Raw genomic sequence first — 22,483 nt, forward strand, 5'->3', positions numbered from 1 at the left:
CAACAAAGTATTCAAGACGGAGAGATGATATTTTTCGGCCATTTTTTCGGCCATGTTAGAAAAAAGTGTATTAAGATGATGTTAAATAATAGTGCCCAGCCTACCTTGACCCTGGCGCCAGCTGGTGGTGTGTCTGGCATGGGCGTCTCGAAGTTGAAGATGCATTCCTTGAGTTTGTGGGTGGGGGACTCGATGCTCACTTGTTTCACCAGTCGAGACATGTCCTCGCTGCTCTGACCACTCGCCCTGCAGAGGAGAAAATATAAAGGGTAAGTTTAGGCAGGCATGATATACAGTAACTTCAGTGGAGCACCGTGAATTTATATTTATTTTTAATTCGTTTTTATGTCTGTAAAAGAAAGGACGTATAATTTCTACCCGTTCAGTGTCGTATATACTGTGTGTGTGTGTGTGTGTGTGTGTGTGTGTGTGTGTGTGTGTGTGTGTGTGTGTGTGTGTGTGTGTGTGTGTGTGTGTGTGTGTTGTATGTGTGTGTGTGTGTGTGTGTGTGTGGGGAGGGGAGTTCACTGAAGAGGACTGTGTTGTACGTCTGAGTCAGTTTATAATGGCACAGCACACCTACAGTGGAGCACTTTTTTTTTTTTTTTTTGGTAAAGGAAGAACGTTTTAATTTCGCCCTTTCAGTAATAAATATATATTTTTGAAACTTGTTCTTGCATGTTCCACACGATTTCCATATTTAGTAGTGAAACGGGGAACTGATGACTACATCTAACTCTCCCAGTTTTAAAAAAGTCGCTTGAACATCAGGAAAATCGTCTAAAGGCAGCAAGAGTATAAGTTTAGTAGTAGTTGACATCCCAGGCTCATCTGAACGTTAACCCCGAGAACTGCAGGTCAGAAATGTATTTCTTCCGCACTACACCATCCTCCTTTCGCGGGATGAGATGGGGAATGCGGGTCGTTTGTATAACCAAGAACTCCACCAACAGGCCGTATCTGTGCCACCACGAGAAGGTGTAATCGTCCCGAAGGAGTTAGTGAAAGCCTAATATTTACCCCTTGGATCCGGGTTTTCTAATTTATTCTTGCTGCCACCCGACTATTTTGGTCAATTCCAGAAAGGTCTCGTGCTAAAGGGGTGTATTTAGGTTATATCTAACTCCACGCTCCTGAGGAGGGACGCCTTCATGTGGTGGCACCTATATCCAGGCAGCTCCACTATTTCCCTATCCCCGAAAGGAAGATCGTGGGCTGCAGAAGGGAAACTTGAGCCTGAAGTCCACCGGCTTCACGTCAAGATGAGACTTGGTTGGCAACTACTACTACTACTACTACTACTACTACTACTGCTGCTGCTGCTGCTGCTGCTGCTGCTGCTGCTGCTGCTGCTGTTGCTGCTACAACAACTACTAATACTATACCACTACTACTATCTAGCCCCTCCACTTCAGAAAGTCTCTTGTAAGCTAAAGAAAATCGTCTGAAGGTCGAAAAGCATAAAATACATAGCACGTACTATGGTCTCAAGCAGTTTAACAAGACTGAATGAAGAAACTCCAAGTGTGGCAAGAACGGACACATAGACACACACAGAATGGTACTCCAAGTGTGGCAAGAATGTACACACACACACACACACACACACACACACACACACACACACACACACACACACACACACACTATATGAGCTCTCAGCTCCCTTCCGGGAGGGTAAAAGCTGACGATCACGACCATCAAGTGATCCTGACCGACCCGGTGAATTACACACACACACACTGATGCGTACCTGCGAACCGAATGGAGCGAATGAAGGCGGAATAAAAACTTAGATGATGGGAAAAACGAAGTAGGAAGAAAACCGAATGCAACGGGAGGGAAGAAGAAAGTGGAAAAAAAAAAAGTATCATAAAACGAATGTGGGGGAGTCAAAAGAAAGGAGAATAAGGGAAAGATGGGTGAGAGACACGAAACTGAGGAGAATAGTGGAGGTGGGAGATGAGTGAGAAGAGGAACATAACACTGACAAAGGCGTAAGAAAGACTACATCATAAATATATAAATCGGTGGAGAAACTCAAAGGAAATGTAAGTTCATGGGTGGTGTGTGTGTGTGTGATGCCATCTATCCCCCCCCACACCCCGCCCCCCCCCAAAAAAAAAGAAAACCGCTGTGCATTACAATAACATTATAAAAAAAAAAATCTTTATTTATATTTACACAGAAGAGAACTGCTTACGTATTTCAATTATGCTGAGCTGCATTACATAATTCAGTTTTAATAAATTACATGCACATTAAATATTTAAATTCGAAAAAAAAAAAAATATCCACACACTCCCCTTGTCTCTATTTGTAAAATGCTAAAAAAAAAAAAAAAAAAAAAAAAACCGCTTGTGCAAGTATTAACAACTTTAGGAAAAACAGTGACTATGGGCGTCCTTGAAGTCAAAACGTGGACATTGTTTTTTTTTTTTTTTTTTTTTTTTTTAGTTCGTCGTTCTTACCCGTGGCCAACATTAAAGCAGAATTAAAACTGGGAATCAGGAATCGTATTATGTGTTTGCGATCTGTCTTTATTAACCTGAGAAATACTGGAAAAAATAACAACAGAAGAATACTGCAAATACATAGTATGTGTATGCTGTTTATTAATATTTACGCACATCGACGTGTACGTACGTGTGAGTGCGTGTGTGACAACCATGCAGTGAGAGGATGCGCACACGGGTCTTGTTACTTGTGTGTGTGTGTGTGTGTGTGTGTGTGTGTGTGTGTGTTTTTCCTCTTATCTCCGGCCGCCGCCCCCACTGATGAAGCTAATCCTCGAACCTGTTTATCCCCACCCCCTATCCCTTACCTCTTACCCCTACCCTCACCCCCTACCCCTGCCCCTGCCTGTAACCCTGCCTCTGCTCTTACCCCTACCCTTGACCCTGCCCTTACTTCCCCCCAAACCCTAACCTTCCCTTCCCCTGTCCTGTCCCGCCACAGACGTGTAAAGGAATTATTGATCGCTACTGTACATTATTTTCAACCAGAACTTGACTCATAAGCGTCTCTCTCTCCCCCCTATGCCCCAGTGACGCCATACCCTAAACCTGTTCACCCTTACCCTCCTCCTTCCTTGACGTCACCAGGGCCCTCCCATCGCCTTCCGTCCTGGCCTGAAATGTGCATGTGGACACGTAGTACATAATAGGCCTGTGTTTTTACTGATTTATAGGGCTTTGTAACGTCTTTTCTTCTCTGTCTGTCCATACCATTCCTCTCTCTGATTCTGTCTTAACCATACAACTCACACACACACACACACACACACAATCTATCTGTCTGCCTCTTTTAAAGGTCCATTTCTCCTAACCACACCTCTGTTTCTGCCTACCATGCATTTCTGTGTTTTCTCCCTACCATACCTGTTTTCTCCCTATGCACAAATCCTTTCTTCTCCCTACCATACTACTTTATCTTTCTCTCCTTACCACACCTCTGTCACTCTCTCCGACATCTCTGTTTCTCCCTACCACACTGTTCACACATCTTCCTTCCCAACATACCTCTCTGTCTTTCCCTACCACACATCTTCCTTCTCTCTACCAAACCTCTTTCTTTCCCTACCAAGCCTGTCTAATAGTTTATCTCGCCCTACCACCTATCTCTGTTTCCCTCTACCATACTTCTGTAGGTTGTATGTTTATCGCCCCCTACCAATCTGAATGTTTCTCCTCGCCATTTTTCCCTCTGTCCGTCCGTCTTTCTCTCCCAGACGTGTCTATCTCTCTCGCTCAGCCTACGCCCCCGATGAACCTATGCCTAAAACCTGTTTACCCCTTTCATCCGCCTCCAGCCTCCTACGTCATCACCCCCGCCACGTTCCCGCCCTGCCCAGGTCTGTGTATGCGAGAACGTAATAAGGAATACCATCTGGTCCTCTAATTGGCGTCTATATCCCCCCTCTCCCTCTCTCTCTCACACACACACAACACACACACACAAAGCCCCCAAATTAGTGTTCTTCTTTACGAGTTTATTTCCGCATGACACATTAATATTTTGCACATGGCAAGTTAATACATCGACACGTCTCATTCTAAACTGTTACAAACTCCAAACACTGATCACCATAAAGTAGGGTTAATTATAAGGGAGATCATTTTCGCCCACAGGGTCATCAGAACCTGTAACTCAGCACCGGGTGAATAATGAACTCATGTTGATATAGCATTTTTCGCTGAAAATTAGCCTTATTGCAGGCGCGTGCGTGTGTGTAAAACATCTATATAATGAGGTCTTTTGTGTGTAAAACACTTACATGTGTTTGTGTGTGTGTGTGTGTTATAATTTTCTTACATCCAAACGATATTTTTCACTTCAGCGTAGGCGTCTCGTAGTGAAGGGTTTGGAACAATCTCCCTCAGCATCTTAACACGGTGACGCCTTCTGTTATGTCTTCCTGTAACCACTCTGTAACCTGATATAGCTTGGGAAGACGTCTTATAGCGAAGAGCATTGAAACTCCCCATTAACCCTTTTATTTTAGACGTTAATAAAATGTTCTTGTTTATGCTTGTAACCGACAGACGATTTCATTCAGTTCAGGGAAGGCATCGGTTGTGAAAAACTGTTTTGTATTTACTACTTGCCATGGAATATCGTCTGGAGGTAGCAAAGATTAAAACGCGATTTCGATAAGTGGGTTAAAACTTTATGATACAAATACGATACACGTGTGCCTGATTATGTGTCAAGGAGAGAGAGAGAGAGAGAGAGAGACAGACAGACAGACAGAGAGAAAATGACCTCCACTGCGCACTTAGCACTTCCTTTGCCGGAGCGTGACGTCACATGTAAACAAACCACTCGATTTGGATTCGAAGTCACACACATGATGCTGATAACCTTCCACATCTCTCTTCTTCTTCTTCCTTTTATCTCCTTCCCCTTCTCTTTCATATTCTCTTTCCTTCTCCATATATTTTTGCTCTTTTCCCCTTCCTCTCTTTTCTTTCTCCCTGCCCCTCTTTCCCTTGTTTTCTCCATTCCTCTTTTCTCTTACACGTTGGTTAGATCTTAGTAGAATTAGCTTATTTTCCTAGCAGATATCCTCGTCCTGGGCCAATAGACCTCCCCTTATCTGTACTTTGCATGTACTTCTATGTACTCTCTCTCTCTGCTGTTCGTATATCACACACACACACACACACACACACACACACACAGAGAGAGAGAGAGAGAGAGAGAGAGAGAGAGAGAGAGTTCTCTCTGATGAGATGTAACTCTACACTGTTTACACCACCGCCCTCTCTCTCTCTCTCTCTCTCTCTCTCTCTCTCCCTCCCCCCCTTCTCTCTCTCTCTCTCTCTCTCTCTTACCTATTCATCTCACACACAGACACAGACACACACACACACACACACACACACACACACACACACACACACACAATTCTCATTAATGAAATGTAACTTTACACTATTTACACCACTCTCCCCACCCCCCTCCCCCGTCTCTCTCTAATGAAAAACACATACATGAAACTTTACACTGATCGCATCCCACTTCATCCCCCCCTCTCGCTCTCATACGCACTACTGCTGCCCCCCTCCCCCCTAGTTTTACTCAGTCCTTGACACACAAATACACATGTCCCAGCACACTTGTCTCTCTCTCTCTCTCTCCACATATACTTCCACTCTTCCCTCCCTGTAAGTTTAATACATACACTGCCTCTCCATCTCTCTTTATCTCCACATACAATATTATCCTTTGGTCACTTTTAACACATACATTCTGAACTCTTCCCATCTCTGTCTCTGTCTCTGTCTCTCTCTCTGGACAAGCCCTGGCCCCTTCATGATGAGGATGATTCGCCACAAGGCCGAGTCGACCACTGTATGACCGTAGGGAATTCATGCGCCACTATTTTTGCCTTCTATTTTTCATATATTTTTTCTTCCAGTTTCACTTCTACACTTATTTTTGTATTTATAATTTGTCTCCTGTATTTTATATTTTTAAATTCCTGTTGTTTTACTTTTTATTCTCTTTTTCTTTTGTCTATATTCAGTTTATCTTCCTGTCCCTATCTACCCGTCTGTCTTTTTTCTCGCCCTCTGTCTATCTGCCTATATCAATCTGTCTCATCTATTTTATACTTTAAATCCTTTATTCCTTTCATTTTTATTCCCTTTATGTTTACCTCCCGTACACATTCCCATCTCTATCAACCAGTCTTCTCTCATACCCCTATTAATCTGCATATATCTGTCTATCTATCTATCTATCTATCTATCTTTTAGGCGGTTCAAGGACGAGTGGGCGATTGCATGACGGGTAGGAATTCAAGCATGACTATTTTCTGCTTCCATTTCTACATGTTTTATTTTCGTCCATTCCAGTATCGTCTGATTTTTTTTTCACTGCTTTTTCCGCCGTGAATATTCTGTATTTTTTCTTTGTTGTATATTTTAGAAGTATTTCTCTTTTCCATTTTCTTCTTTTATATTTTCGTTCTATTCTTTACCTTTCACTTCATTCCTAGTATATTCTCTCTTTCTGTCTCTCTCTACCTACCTACCTACTTACCTACCTATCTATCTAAAATATCTATCAACCTACTTTTGTCTTGTTTATCGTCCCCACATACCTATCTCCTTCCCTGTCAATGCGTCTATCGAAGTACCTTATTAACTGTAAATACCAAAATATCCTACAAAATCAACGAACCAACAACCATCCTATCAACGTACTAGCCAAGCAACCAACCAATCTCCCTGCCTACCCACCAACCGACCTACCAACCAAGCAAACAACTATCCCATCAACCTACCTACCAGCTAAGCAACCAACCATCCTACCAACCTATCTATCAAGCAACCACCCAACCTGCCAACCAATCCCCCTGCTTACCCACTAACCGACCAACCAACCATCCCTCCCTACCATCCTTTCAATTCATCCATCTAACAACTCTCTCCCAACCCTCTCCTTCCCCTCCACCGCCTCACAAACGTTAATCCTCTTTGCCCACCACTGAATGGAAGGGAGGATTGGCCAGAAGGAGGGCTGGCTGCTTTTTCCTGTTACTCCCAGACGATTTTTATCCAAGGAAGCAAAGACGTCAATAAAGGGAGAGTTGGCTGCTAATCCCTCCCACGGCCAGAGGATTTTATTCAAGGTAGGATGTAAGAGGGAGGGTTGGTTTTCTCATTCTTGCTACTTACAGACGATTTTCCTCAGCTTGGTGGAGAAGATATAAAAGATCAGCTAAGAGGGTTGATAACCTTTCTACATCCAGACGATTTTATTCAGATGAGAGAGAGAGAGAGAGAGAGAGAGAGAGAGAGAGAGAGAGAGAGAGAGAGAGAGAGAGAGAGAGAGAGAGAGAGAGGACAGTAGTTCGTTGGCTGTCCTTGTACCTTGGAACTTAATATTTAACTTGAATAGGCGTCCTTGGGCAGAGAAGGTTACACACACTTCAGAAAATGTGGCAATGATAACTGACAGGCAATTACTGTGGGTTAATTAACTATTCATCTATCTGTAATTATCTCACAAATTACTTCTGACGACCTCGCCTTTATTGGTTGGCTGCGGTGTGTGTGTGTGTGTGTGTGTGTGTGTGTGTGTGTGTGTGTGTGTGTGTGTGTGTGTGTGTGTGTGTGTGTGTGTGTGTGTCCTGGTGCCTCGTAACGATATGAACGTGAACTCAGCAATATTTTCAACCTTGGACCCCATATCACTAAACGAGATAGATGGGGGCGCAGTGACAGGAGGGGGAGGGGGAAGGCATGAGACAGGGGATGGAGGGCGATGGAAGGTGGCAGAGATAAGAGGAAAGGAAGGGGGAAGAGATAAGGGGAAAGGAAAGGGGCATGGATAAGGGGAAAGGAAATGGATAAGGAAAGAGGTAAGAGACAAAGACGAGGGGGAAAGGAAGGGGCTGGGATAAGAAGACGGGATGAAGGAGGGATAATGGGTAAGGGGTAGAATGCAAGTGTAGGGAGTAATGTAGGGGGGAAGTGATAATAAAGGAGAGGGAAGAAGAGAGGCAGGAAAGGGGGAAGACGAGGGAGGAGGCAGGGAAGGGGGGAGACGAGGGAGGAGGCAGGGAAGGGGGGTGAAGAGGAAGAATGGTGGAGGGAAGGAGAGTGGGTGGGGGGAGGAATAAAGGACGATGAGGAAAAGAGGTGACAGTGAGGAGATAGCGCTAGGAGATAGGGCAGGCGAAGGCGGGGGAGAAGAATGGGAGAATGGGGAATAGGGAGACAAGAGGAGTGAAAACGGGTACTGAGCGAGGTAAAAATCAGGCGTGCGTTTTACCTGTTGCCTGTCGAAACCAGTATTTACTTGAGGACCGATACGAGTTTCCACGAATATCTTATCTTTCTTTCGTCACAACTATTTCTGTGTGTGTGTGTGTGTGTGTGTGTGTGTGTGTGTGTGTGTGTGTGTGTGTGTGCGTGTGTGTGTCATTTTTGTTCAAGGGGCTCTGAGAATGAACCAACCACTCTCGTAGTTAGAATTTTCTTTCTTTTTGTTCATAATGTCACAAAACTGCCTTCCCCTCACTAACATATCCCCCCCCTCCAAGCCTGTGAAGCAACATGAGAAAGGGGAACCACGTCACACCCCCTCTCCCATACCCCTTCCCTTTTCCCCAACCGCCCACGTCTGCATCCACATCTCCTACCCTTTCCCCTTCCCTTCCCCCTCCAGTAAAGCAGCACAAGGGAGAACTACGTCACACACCTCCCCCAACCCCTTCCTACTCCCCTTACCCCACACGTCTGCATCCACATCCCCTCCCCTCTCCACCCTTCCCCTTTCTCTTTCCAACTTTCCATTTTCTTTCTTCTCCATCCTTTCCCTTTCCTTTTCCACCCTCCCCCTTTCATTCAACCTTTCCCTTTTCATCTCCACCCTTCCTCTTCCCTTCTACATCCTTCCCCTTTCTTCCTTCCCTCTCTCCCCTCTCCCCGTCCCTCTCCCAGTAAAGTAACACGGAGGGGAATCACGTCATACCTCCCCCCCTCCTTCCTGCCCCCTCCCCCCACACATCTGCACTGGTCAGGCTAAACTATAATATCCTGCCCACACTCACGCAATCCCCACGCCACCCTACGACGCAGATCACACTGCATACTACCACACTGAACGTCATCATCACTGCACCACACACACCACGCTACATACTACCACACTGCACGTCATCATCACCGCACCACACACACCACACTACATACTACTACACTGCATGTCATCATCCCCGCACCACACTACATACTACTACACTGCATGTCATCATCCCCGCACCACACTACATACTACCACACTACATACTACTACACTGCATGTCATCATCCCCGCACCACACTACATACTACCACACTAAACACATCACACTACATACTACCACACTACACACATCACACTACGTACTATCACACTGCACGTCATCATCACCGCACCACACACACCACACTACATACCACCACACTACACGTCATCACTTTACCTACCCTACTTACACTACAGATGTACAGGCCAATAAAACAAGTATTAAGACTGCTATGGTCTAAGCTGGACCTGATTAGTATTAAATCTCTCTCTCTCTCTCTCTCTCTCTCTCTCTGGTGTATCTTATCTGGCAATTCACAGTAACAAAATAATTACATTGACGCCATGCTGTTTCTAGTTCGACGAGTGACAACAGTATATAATAATCACTTACATAAAAACTCAACAGTACCTTATTTCAAAATTCTCCGATGGTTTCAAAACGTGGGTACCCATTTCCTTGACTGTCCTTGTGAAATATAAACCATAAAGGTGAAGGTGACCCACGTGACTCAGCAATTAGAGGACTGGCGTAGGCGGAAGGCTGAGTCACAAACCCACTACATTGCTGCTACTACTACTACTATTACTACTACTACTACTACTCTGTGTGCCGCTCTTATGAAGGTCCGGATTCTCATTGGTTAAGAAAGCTTCCCAACACCTTTTCCTTAGTGACTTAGTTTGCTGAGTCACGGGATGAGTAACTTCCTGACTCATCCTCAGCTACTCTGTGTGCCGCTTTAAATAAACACCATGTCAGCTGGCAATGACGCTGAGAAACTCGAACGCACGTGTGTTAACACCTTCAGGCCAAAGACGTCACTGTTAGTTTATTTTTGCTATTACCTGACGCTTTATGCACAGAGGGTCCGAAACTTTGGCCAGAAAATATTTGAAGATCCCCACCCAACTCCAAAAGGGGGGAATTCCTTCCCCCTTTTGGACTTATTTTGAGTAATTCTAAGTTCTAGAGTTATTCGCCTCCATTCTGCGGTACTTATACTCCTATACGTATAACAGCAAACATTTAGCGGTATTATATAGATTTTTCAAAGTTTCGGGAACATTTTGAGAACTGTACTTTTATGTACTGTCCCATGAAAATTATTTGAGGACTTAAAAATCTGACCTTGCTCCTAAAAGCCTCAAATTAAAAGCCAAAATGCATCTGGCCATAAAACATATAAAACCTTAAGCAAGAGTTCATTAAAAAAGCTACTTTGGCCTTATCTGTTTGTTCCACCCTGGGCTGTCCAAAGATCCCCCCTTGGGTCAATTCTCCCCCCTCCCCTCGTTTGCGAATCTCTGGTCTGGAAGAAGGGGTTAATGGGGGCTATACTTATCCCCTCTAAATCGAAAAGATTATTCTAGGGTAAATACAGTCCTCTAGAGATTGCGCGACTAAAATACAAAATATGTCATCAGACTGAACACATAAAATTGCTTCATTCAGTACAACACAAAGGCTCTGTCATTTTACTTAACAGGACATCAGTATGGAAGGTCATACAGAATTCCAATTCTTAACCACTTCAATACGATAACGTGTTATAATCTATTATCTTTTATTCACCATCGGAGGATTTTTCGAACAAGGACGAATAAAATCGTCTACACGTCTCTCCCACGTTGAATTAAATCGTCTATAGGCACCAAGAAAAAAATATCGTACTGTAAGGGTTAAAAATATTTGTTTCCTATGCCATTTCAGAATTTATTTGCCAGGTCAATTTCACAGCTGTTAAACTCCAATTTTCAAAGGCACTGCAAACCGACAAACTCAGTCCCGGGAGGCAAATTCATTGGCTTTAACCATTTCACTACAAGCTTCTGTTTCGAGTTTATTCATGCTGATACCTTACGATTTTATTCAGCTTAAGAGACAAGTCTACCCCAAGCTGAATAAAATCGTCTGGAGGTGGTAAGGCTAAAGTAATCGGCCTGAAGGCATTATTCTATATTACCTCTAAACGCTTAACTACCAGAAGTCCTTTCTTTAGCTGAGCAAAATCGTCTGCCGGTGGTAAGAATAAAAATAAAGACAATAAAATCGCCTGGGAATAAAGGATGAATCAAATCGTCTGCCGAAGAGAAGAACAGGAAATAAAGGCCGAATAAAATCGTTAGGGAATAAAGACTGAATACTGAGTGGAAAAAATCTGAATAAAATCATCTGGGAGAGCAAGAATTAAATACCGTATAAGGGATGTCATTGGACTGAAAGGGTTATATTCTAAACCCTCAACGACTAAAGACCCTTTATTAGATGAGTAAAATCGTCTGGCGTCAGGAAGAATTAAGAAGAGCTGTCGTGTTGAAGAGGTTAAAACAGCCACTTCAGTGAACACCAAGTAAAGGAAAAATAATCTTAAACAGTGTGAGTAAGCGTTCTGTTATCTTATCGTGGTGTGAGAAGGAGAGTGGATGGTAAACAAGAGATTAGATAAAGCTAATACACCGATAGCACACCCTACACACACCTTACACTATACTACACACACACACCCACACCCACACACACACACACACACACACACACCCACACCCACCCACACCCACACACACACCCACACCCACACCCACACCCACACACACACACACACACACACACAAATCTTCCATGCCAGAAACACATATCATAAGATATATATACCACGTATGAGCATACGATCTACGGCTATTAACTGCACGCGTACACAACCCCCTCTTCTCTCAGAACTTTCAATGCCAAAAATACACATCAAGGGCTATTCTACACATGCACACAACCTTCCATTACTCTAACACACACACACACACACACACACACACACACACACACACACAAATTTTCCAAGCAAAAAATACACATCAAAGGATACACATGTAAATAACCTTCTACTACTCTATCCCCCCCACACACAAAACACACACATTCACATACAGTAATCCAAGTTCAGAAAAACAGAACTGAACAGGAGGGGTAAAAAATAACGTCATCGGACTGAAAAGTTAATGTATCAGGAACAGGGTAATGGCGATGGTGAAATTCTGCAGGAACATTCATTTCTCTCTCTCTCTCTCTCTCTCTCTCTTTTCCTATAAGGTCAAACATAATCCTTCGTCACTTATATTTTTCACTTTCTGGCGTCAGAGTCTGAGCACAATTTACACAGTAGTGGTGGGAAATTGGGTTGTGATGATGATGATGATGATGGTGGTGGTGGTGGTGGCAGTGATGATGATGATGATGATGATGATGATGATGATGATGATGATGATGATGGTGGTGGTGGTGGTGATTACTGGGGGAAATTCGTGTGGTTTATCTTAACCACAAATATTCGACTTCATTTTCCGAGTCACAAAGACCTTTATGAAACTGGATTAGCATTATTGTTATCGTTGCTATGCTGCTGCAGCTATGATAATGATAATGATAATGGCGATGAAAATGAGGATGATAATGGCGATGAAGATGATAATGATGATGATAATGATGGCGATGAAGATGATGATGATGATGACTACACAGGGGAAATGTGTGGTAAATCTTCACCACAAAAATTCAACTTTAATGACGATGACGATGATTATAATGACGACAACGACGATAATGATGACGATGATGATGACGACGATGATAATAATAATGACGATGATGATGACGAAACAGGGCTATTCCTTCCAGTATTTTAAAGCGATGTAAACCTCACGCATTACCTCTAATCTAGATAATTTCTCCACGTCTTTAGGTCCAAATCTCGCTACCCAATCGGTGACAGGAAATACCACTATTGACGATAAACAGGACAGCTCTAGATAACAAGGTGATTGGGAAAGATAACATTTTTTTTATATATTTCGAGGAAACCAGGGGGAAAAACCAGGAAAAGAGAATGAAACAAATATTTATCAGTTTTGCGTAGATGTCCATTATCACCAGGAAGAGAGAACTTAATGGTTGTATTATATGTGTTTTTGAGAATTTCCGAACACTTTTTCCTTAGCGATTTATTTTTCTCTACACCACCTGAAGAAACCAGGGAAAAATACACAAGCAAAGGATACTGAAACTTTATCAATGCTGCGTGTGTGTCCATTACCACAGAGAGAAATTAAAGGTTGTTTTGGGGATGTCCTAACACTTCTTACTTAGCGATTTATTTTTATACAATTTCAGGAAACCGGGAAAAATAAAAAGACATAGAAACAGGTCCTTATTAATTCTGCGTAGGAGTTCCTAAGTGGTTTTGGGAATTTCGCAACACTTCTTCCTCAGTGATTCATTCTGTATATACATTACAACTCAATATCCTCATGCGCAACACTTCTTCCTTAGCGACTTACTCTGAGCACTACAACTCAATATCCTCATGCGCAACACTTTATCCTTAGCGATTTACTCTGTATATTAAACCTCAATATCCCCATGCGCAACACTTCTTCCTTAGCGATTTACTCTGTACATTACACCTCAATATCCTCATGCGCAACACTTCTTTCCTTGCGACTTACTCTGCACATTACTCGCACACCTCAATATCCTCATGTGCAACACTTCTTTCTTAGCGACTTACTCTGCGCATTACACCTCAATCTCCTCATGTTGCTGATGCTAACTAAGTCATCTCACAACATCTTTTCTTTAGCGATTCATTATGCATATTTCACCTCAGTACAGTCTGGTATGGTCTTGATGCAAACTACTTCGATATGAACATGACTTAAACATCACACAAAAGAATGGCGTGGTGTAATATGCTAAATAAGTCGCTACAAAGGATGTGCTAAGAAGCCTATGCTGTAATACGGTCCTAAGCGCCTGATCAACACTGAGTGCCCAAAGGTGAAGTCCCTAATTTTTGATGGGATTTATGGAACACCTGCATATACACCAAGAATTAAGAGAACTGATTTTGAGAGGAACAGGTCAAAGGTCAAAGGGTCAAAGGACAAGGGAGCCATAGTTTTTATCCGTTTTCGACCAAACTCGGTGGGAGGGTTGAGGGTTAGACAAGGATGATATACTGTAATTCGATATTAAGGACAGTCGGTCAAAGGTCAAAGTCAAACGTTCAGCCGCCAGACAGACTGAAGGATGAGGCGTATTCTAAACTGCTTCTTGTTGCTAGCAGTAATTAGCCTGCATCCCACATTACACAGAGTAGTTAGCAACGATGCAAAAAAAAAAAAAGTCAGACGCGTTATTATCACATGCATCTATAATTACTGTAAAAAAAAGGGGGAGAAGGGCTTTTCCACACCGCGCACTCCGTTTTAACAATACGGCACTCATCATTAACACCACCCTGGCCGTATTTCCACCGGTGTAGATGGGATGAGCAGAATACAGCCAGCAGACATTCAAAATAGGAAAGATATCGGCAATGTACAGGTTTCAGTATTATAAATGCGGTGCGTAGGATAGAGATGACTGATAAACAGATGGACATACGGAGACATGTAGATATAAAGGTCGATAGATACAGACTGATAGATAATGAGATGGGGAAACAAAGTAATGAGAACTATCGACGTCCTATCCTTATGTCCACTATTATAATCCTATGGGGGGGATCCAGAAAGTGAAAGGAAAAACATCAAAAGCACGTACTATCATAATAATTTTTTGCACTACTCTATATGCATTGGGTAAGATTCAAAAACAGGAAAAAGGAAAACCAAAATTATGAGAACTTATCATTATCATCATCATGGGGTGGGGTGAGCGATTCAGTAAGAGGAAAATGGACACCACTAGGGCTAAAATGAGTTATAGCCTTCATTCATCACTCAAAACAAACCATCATCATCATCATCATCATAATCCTCCTCCTCCTCCTCATCATCATCATAACCCTTCTCCTCCTCCTCCTCCTCCTCATCATCATCATCATCATGAATCCGGTACGCAGAATTGAAGACAAGTAAAAGGAAAAGGCAAAAGTTGATCTGCAATCCGTTTTGCAAAAATGGGTCACACCTATTACCTATCTCACTCAACCCCTTTGGATTCTCGGCTCCAGATACTCAACAACCCCTCCCTCCCCGAAAGAAGATGGTGGACTGCAGGTGCAAAGGAAAAGAGCAACTTCAGCCTTTAGTTCACCTGGTTCACGACCAGATAATCCTGGGGCCAAAACATCAACGTTCTCGACTCGACAATAAACACTTGAGAAAATCAGATAAACTTACTCATCCGGCTTCTCGGCCTCTTCGGGTTTGAATATGACAGGCATTTTCGGGGATTCTTGAGGAAGGTTTCGTCCCTTGTCTACTTCAGCCTTCTTCCTTGCCTGCCGAGTCGACTGTTCTCACGGGGCAAATGAGTCACACACAAGGGGGTTCAGAGTTTTGCTCGGCGGTCCAAAATAGTCTTCCTTCGACTCCTCCTCTTCTTCAAAATGGCTTCTGATAACGCCGCCTTTACTTCTACTCGTGTTCTTTCTCCACTCTGCAACTTATCAGGCGAGGGTGAATACAAGTGGGAGACTGAATGGCAAGGAGTGACAGCAGAGTGAAAAAGGTCCAACACGAGACGTACCCCCTCCCTCACTGACGGCGTAGACCAGCTGGCTCCGGTGGGACACAGCCTTTCACGATCTTGGGAAACTCTACTCTTTCAAGCCAACTCCCGAGCCTTTTACCCACCCTATTCGACGATGCTACCAAGAATGGCTTTTCCCCGCCTATTCCGCCCTCACCCAAGCGTCACATCACACCCAACGCGTTATCAGATAAGGTGTGAAACGCAAGCCAGCCGGGAAAGTTGGCAACGCTGTATACGAGCACACCCCAGTCACATGCTCGGCCGTATTGATTCACTGACGAAGGTCGGAGAGGTCGAAGCTAGGAGGACTACACTTTTTCGGCGCCAGGGCTCTATGTCAACCTCAATTCTTGTCGGACTAGGATAAAATTGGAGTATACTGGGAAAAGCTATGCTGGACTATCCCCCCAGAGGGTAGGACAGGCTATTGATTCACTGGCGAAGGTCGGAGAGGTCGAAGCCAAGAGGACTTCAGTGTCCGGCGCCAAACCTCTATTCCAACTCCAGTTCTTGTTGGATCTGGGTAAGGCTAGGTTAGATTAGGCTAAGCAGTATTGGATTTTCCCGGGAAAGGTTAGATTAGCATAGAACGCTGGATTAAACGCAACGTGGCGAAATCTCAACCGCAACGAACCCTCCTGAAGTGTTACCCGCCACAAGACATTACCCAAGTCTCCCTGTACTACGGTCCACAGGGTTTTGCCGAGCTGCGTAAACCTAGGAAAGAAAACGAGGAAATACGATACTGTATGGTGGAGTGATGATGATGATGGGTGAAGGGTAGTGAAGGAGAGGGTGAAGGTGACCCGCCAGCAAGCAAGGGTGTAGCCAGGACGAAACAAATGAAGGCGGGCATTTTTAACTTGACAGCGATTGATTTTTCGTCCTGCTGATGACGTCCTTACGAATAAAATATTAATAACCCAAATGAAAAATGTAACTGAGCTCTTGAAAGGTAGATACAACGAGAGCAGGAACTAAATAAATAAATAAATAAATAAATGAATAAATAAAAACTGAAAACAAGGCACAACAACTGACATCGACGGATTATTGTTATTATTATTATTATTATTACCGGTATTTTTATTTTTTGATGACGTCTCTACCAACAAAGCCCTCTATAAGTTTTAAAAAATACTGCAATTCGAACCGATAAACTGAAAATGCCACGATAACGGTTATCAAAAATAGGAAATCTGAAGACCTTCCCCATCTTTTTTTTAAGTGCAGAGTGGCAACCATAATGACGCGATTTTTTTTTTTTTTCGCTAACGACGTCCCTCTCGAATATATATATAAAAAAAAGTTGATTACGTTAAGATGAAGCTAAGTGAAAAATGTACGTCAAACAAGTTATATCTATCTATCTATCTATTTATCAATCTACCCAACTGTCTATCTATTTATCGATCTATCTATGTACCCTGACTCAGAGATCGATTGTAACTGACAGCAACTAATTTTTTCTCCTCTGACGTCGTACCTGGCAACACTCCCTAAACAACCATCACTGGACCTCATCAAAGTAAATTCCATGAGTTACTAAAACTTTATTAATTCTAAGTAACTTAAAACCGTACCAACATAAGCAACTACATACATTACATATTATCTATCTATCTATCTATTCAAAGTGTAATTGGAGTTAGCCATAGTAAATTCCGCTACGATAATAATGATGATGATGATAATAATGATAATGGTGGGGATGATGATGATGATGATGATGATGATGATAATAATAATAATAATAATAATAATAATAATAATAATAATAATCCATCCATCATCCAATCTTATGCCGCCCCATGAGGAGAGTAGAAGCCAGAGGCTTGGCAAGTTGGTCCTGACATTGGAGATGGGTGAATAATAATAATAATAATAATAATAATAATAATAATAATAATAATCGTACCGCAGAACAGTAACAGCCAATTTTCTCGAGACCTTTCGTGCTAATGGAGATAAAAACTGATAAAGGAAGAGTTCACGATAACAGATAAAAACAAATTTATTAACAACAAGGATAAAAGTTGTAAGAAAAAAAGAAAAAAACTAAACCACATCGATGTTCAGCTGTGACCCAGGCACGTTTTCTCGTCGGTTAAGGATGCTCCCTAATACCTTTTCCTAAGCGATTTATTTTTTTCCAATTACGTCCCTTGCAACATCACCCACCCCAATAACGCAAGAGAATAAACGAGCAGCCTGATAAGAAGATTCCATGATAAAGGTTAAGTCCCAAACTAGCTGAATAATAATCGAGGTCAATAATTCCTTTACACGTGTGGATTAGGACGTAGTGGGAGTTTATGGAATTCATTAATAAATAAACAAATAAATCCCCTAATCCCATGTCATAGGATGTAAACAAACATGACCCACCTTCGGCGCCGCACTGTCTCGTCACCTAATTGCGCGGGAGGGTTGGGGGTCTTGTGGTCATTTCGGCTCTCATTGATTTTAAGGAAGGGTGGAAGACAGGAGGCGGCTTGTGGAATGGGAAAGGGAAATTAAGGGGAAGGAAGGAGGAGAGATAAGAGGGGTACGTGGAGAAAATGAAGAGAATGGTGAGGAAGTTAAGGAAAAAGGCGTACGAAAGCAGGAAAAGCGAACAAAATTAACAAAATGGACACAAAACAGGAGTGAAAAGAAAACAGAAGGAAGGGAAAGGGACAGAAAAGTGGAAGTACGAGAGGAGAGGAGAAACGAAAAAAGGAATAAGAGGAAAGGAGAAATGGGAAGATAACATGTGGGGGGAAAGATGAAACGTGGAAAGCTGATAAAATAAGGAAGGAGAAACATACAGAAAAGAAAGAATAACATACCAAGGGGAGCAACGAAGGGGAAATATTTTAGAAACGGGAGAAAGGAAACAGGAGGAAAACAGGAGGGAGAAGAGATACAATGATGAAGAGAGGAAATATGAGGAGAGAAAATGGCGGAGAGGAAGAAGAAAGTTAGGGAACGAAAGGAAAGACGAGGAGGAAGAAAGTTTGAGAAAGGAAACACGTAAAAATGAGCGAGGTAATTTTTAAGAAACTGAGACTGGGTGAAGAGAAAATAAATCAGGAAAAAGGTGAGATACGAGAAAAATTATAAAATGAAACGGAAACTGGAGAAGGTGAGGAAAGAGGAGGAAGAGAATTTTGAAAGAGGGATCCTAAAGAAAATGAGATTAAATGGAAACAGAATTAAGGGGTGAACAGAATTAAGGAAAAAAAAACAGGAAAACAGAAGAACAAAAATTACCAAATAAGGAGAGATGGTCAAGGATGGAGAGGAAACTTATGAATGGAAGGATTTTTTTTTTTTAACGAAGCATACGAAGGAAGTAACATGGGAGACAAAAGGATGATGATAAAGAAATTATGAAAAAAAAAAAAAAAAGGGAAAGAAGGGAGAGAAGTCTGAAAATGAGAGGAATATAAATAAAGTATATTACTGGGAGAGATAAAGGACCCTGCAAAATTGGTCTGAAAATAGGAAATATATGAGTCGATGAACAAACTGACTGACTGATTGATTGTGAGAGAGAGAGAGAGAGAGAGAGAGAGAGAGAGAGAGAGAGAGAGAGAGAGAGAGAGAGAGAGAGAGAGAGAGAGAGAGAGAGAGAGAGAGAGAGAGGGGGGGGGAAGGGGAGGGGGAAATAGGGGATGAAGGTCAGTGAAGGTCGAATTAGGGCAGGTCAGGGGCTGTAACACGATGACACCCTCGTCATTCTCTCTCTCTCTCTCTCTCTCTCTCTCTCTCTCTCTCTCTCGATAATCCCCAATCTTACCCTAACCCCTCTTTCCATTTTGTCCAAGTTTCTGTATTCTTCAATCTCTCTCTCTCTCTCTCTCTCTCTCTCTCTCTTCATTCTTAGACACACATAATCCTGTTCACACATTACTAATCCTTTAAATCAGTGTGAGTTCTACATTCAAATTCCAATCTGCTAATTACGACAAGACTGATGGGAAATTGCTTTAGATTGTCAGCAACGATTTTTTTCCCGAGTTATTTTATTTATTTATATATATATACTCTTTGTTTCACCACTTTTTGTTGCAGACGCCCCTTTTTATAATGTCAATTTTTTCGTATAATTAATCCCTTATATATATATTTTTACGTTAGCTATTCTATATTATCACACTTTTCATAACATTTCTTTTTTACACAACATCAAATTCTTGTCAAAAACTACAATAATCCTAATAAGGTAAATTCCAGGGCCAGACCTCCTCCTTTAAGGGATATTAATAGCCAGAGGACATTATTCTTCATGCTGGCAATGTACGAGAGGGGATACCTCTCCATTAATGCTTTCCTGCATGGCATATCTCTCTCTCCAGTACCACCTCCCACCAGAATACACCTCTTTTCATAGCATATATCTTTTCAATACCAGCTCTCTGCCTCACACATCTCTTTTCAATACCAGCTCTCTGCATAACACACCTCTTTTCAATACCAGCTCTCTACATAACACACCTCTTTTCAATACCAGCTCTCTTCATAACACACCTCTTTTCAATACCAGCTCTCTTCATTACACACCTCTTTTCAATACCAGCTCTCTTCATTACACACCTCTTTTCAATACCAGCTCTCTTCATTACACACCTCTTTTCAATACCAGCTCTCTTCATTACACACCTCTTTTCAATACCAGCTCTCTTCATTACACACCTCTTTTCATTTGACCAACAGTAAACGTCCGACTGATAAGGGCTGCAATTTGAAACATGGCGAGTGATTACCGTAGACTTTCCCCCCTCCCTTTATAAATCACAGGATGGTTTTGGGCTGATATTACTCGACGATTATCTCCGTTCATTGAGCGGCCAGTTTTATTTCCGGAGCCACACTGGGAAAAAAAGGAGCTGGTTCTATCTACGTTAATGAAAGATGCCTAATCCCTGAGTTTATACCGAGTGACTGGCAATAATCTGAGTGATATTCGGTGGAAGAAAAAGGTAATAAAATATGGCCTTTACTTATCTACTGCCAGACGCTTTACCAGAGAGAGAGAGAGAGGGAGAGAGACCGACCAAGCCACTCTTACACAAGTCACCTCCACTCTTATCTATCTGTTCATCTATCTACTGCCAGACATTCAACCCCAAGACTGATAGCGAGTTAAAAAAAAGAAAAAAAAAAATAATCCAGGGCCCTTTCTCAACTCATCTCCACTCCATCTCAATCCTCCACCCAAACCACATTCCATCACGTCCTCCTCCACTTAATCCCTCCATAGCGTTCTTCGTCTACCTTCCCTCACCCTCCCATGGGCGTCTCATCTACACCATATTGGTCAACCTTCCATTCTCCAATTCTCTCTTGTTCTACCTCTCCTCTCTCCAGTCAACTCCTCTCCCAAACGCTATTCTGATTAATTATTTTACCTAACATTTCATTATTTTATTCAGCTTAGATAAGACGCTGAGAAGGTTTATAGAAATTCCATGGCAAGGGCCGACGACTTAAATATATGACTCTTATTATGTTATTTTTTCTCCTAAGTTGGCCTAGAATTTCGCTCCACTATATTTCACGTAGCTCAAGGGGCGGAAAAAGACAATGCTACGGCCCTACAGCATTTCCACTGCGCTTCTTCGTGACTAGCATTACAGGCGAGCAATGACCTCTTCTTACGACTGCATAATCAAAATGGGGAGAAGAAAATGTTAGGCCAAGTTAGAATAAAAAGAATATAACATCAAAGTTTTTTTTTTCCCCTCGCTACATCATTATTATTATTATTATTTTTTCAGTATATGGAGGCTCTCGTTGTCCTCGGATTACAATTTTCAGCCAGATAGCATTTCGAATTTATTTTATTTTTTGGTGTCCAGATAACATTATTTAGCTGGAGGCTTTTCGAGGAGAAGTTTAATATAGCCTTCATTCACCACAAGAGATTAACCTGCAGCTGAATAAAATCGTCTGGAGATAAAGAATAAACCAATTAAAAAAAAAACTACTTGAACGCCACATACGGTACATACAGGACGGTTCGTATGTTGCCCACTCCAATCTTGTGTGTTGCGGGAACGGCTAAGTCTGCCTGTGTAAGGAACGAAGATGTTTTGGCTGCCACTGAAAAAAAACTAATGAACACACACACACACACACACACACACACACACACACACACACACATACACACACACACTCACACACACAATTAAAAAGTTTATGGGAAGTAGTAAATGATGAAGCGAGGACCCCGCAACACACACGAATTGGACTGGCAATAAAGGGACCACAGTGTATAGATAATAGTAAGGAAGACGTGTTGAGAAGCCTTATCATGACTACCAGACTATAGGCGTAGATCCATTGTCTCTTTTACTTTCTCTAATCTCTCTCTCTCTCTCTGTCAATACTTTCCTTTCTTACAATACCCGCATCCTCTCTTTCACAAACTCTAAAACGGCAATGACTCTCCTCTCATTTCTCAAGTCTCCTTCAAACTTCTCTCTTTCTCTCTCTCATTCTCTCTCTCACTCAGTATTGATTTTTATGTACCCAGAATCTAAATGTGGTGTTAGCACGCATTCACCTTGCTTGTGCTTGGGAGAGAGAGAGATAGATAGATAGAGAGAGAGAGAGAGAGAGAGAGAGAGAGAGAGAGAGAGAGAGAGAGAGAGA

At 42.3% G+C, this 22,483-nt stretch overlaps 1 protein-coding gene across 2 annotated transcripts in view; it reads right to left on the reverse strand.

Moving 5' to 3' along the window:
- The window catches only part of Drat (Death resistor Adh domain containing target), a 54,970-nt gene that overhangs the window by 13,559 nt on the left and 18,928 nt on the right, over positions 1-22,483 (reverse strand). Inside the window, exons 1-2 of one of the 2 annotated variants that reach the window (XM_080284924.1) lie at positions 15,484-15,831; positions 105-246 (exon numbers count right to left, since the gene is read on the reverse strand). In XM_080284924.1, coding sequence (XP_080141050.1) covers positions 105-246; positions 15,484-15,527 — 186 coding nt within the window. In that variant the 5' untranslated portion in view covers positions 15,528-15,831. Of the gene's footprint in view, positions 1-104; positions 247-15,483; positions 15,832-22,483 lie in introns of those variants that run through there. The other variant, XM_080284925.1, reaches the window with a different exon arrangement.

Source organism: Coenobita brevimanus, chromosome 103 (assembly GCF_032717465.1).
Source record: "Coenobita brevimanus isolate Jiangsu-jjx chromosome 103, ASM3271746v2, whole genome shotgun sequence".
Taxonomy (NCBI): domain Eukaryota; kingdom Metazoa; phylum Arthropoda; class Malacostraca; order Decapoda; family Coenobitidae; genus Coenobita; species Coenobita brevimanus.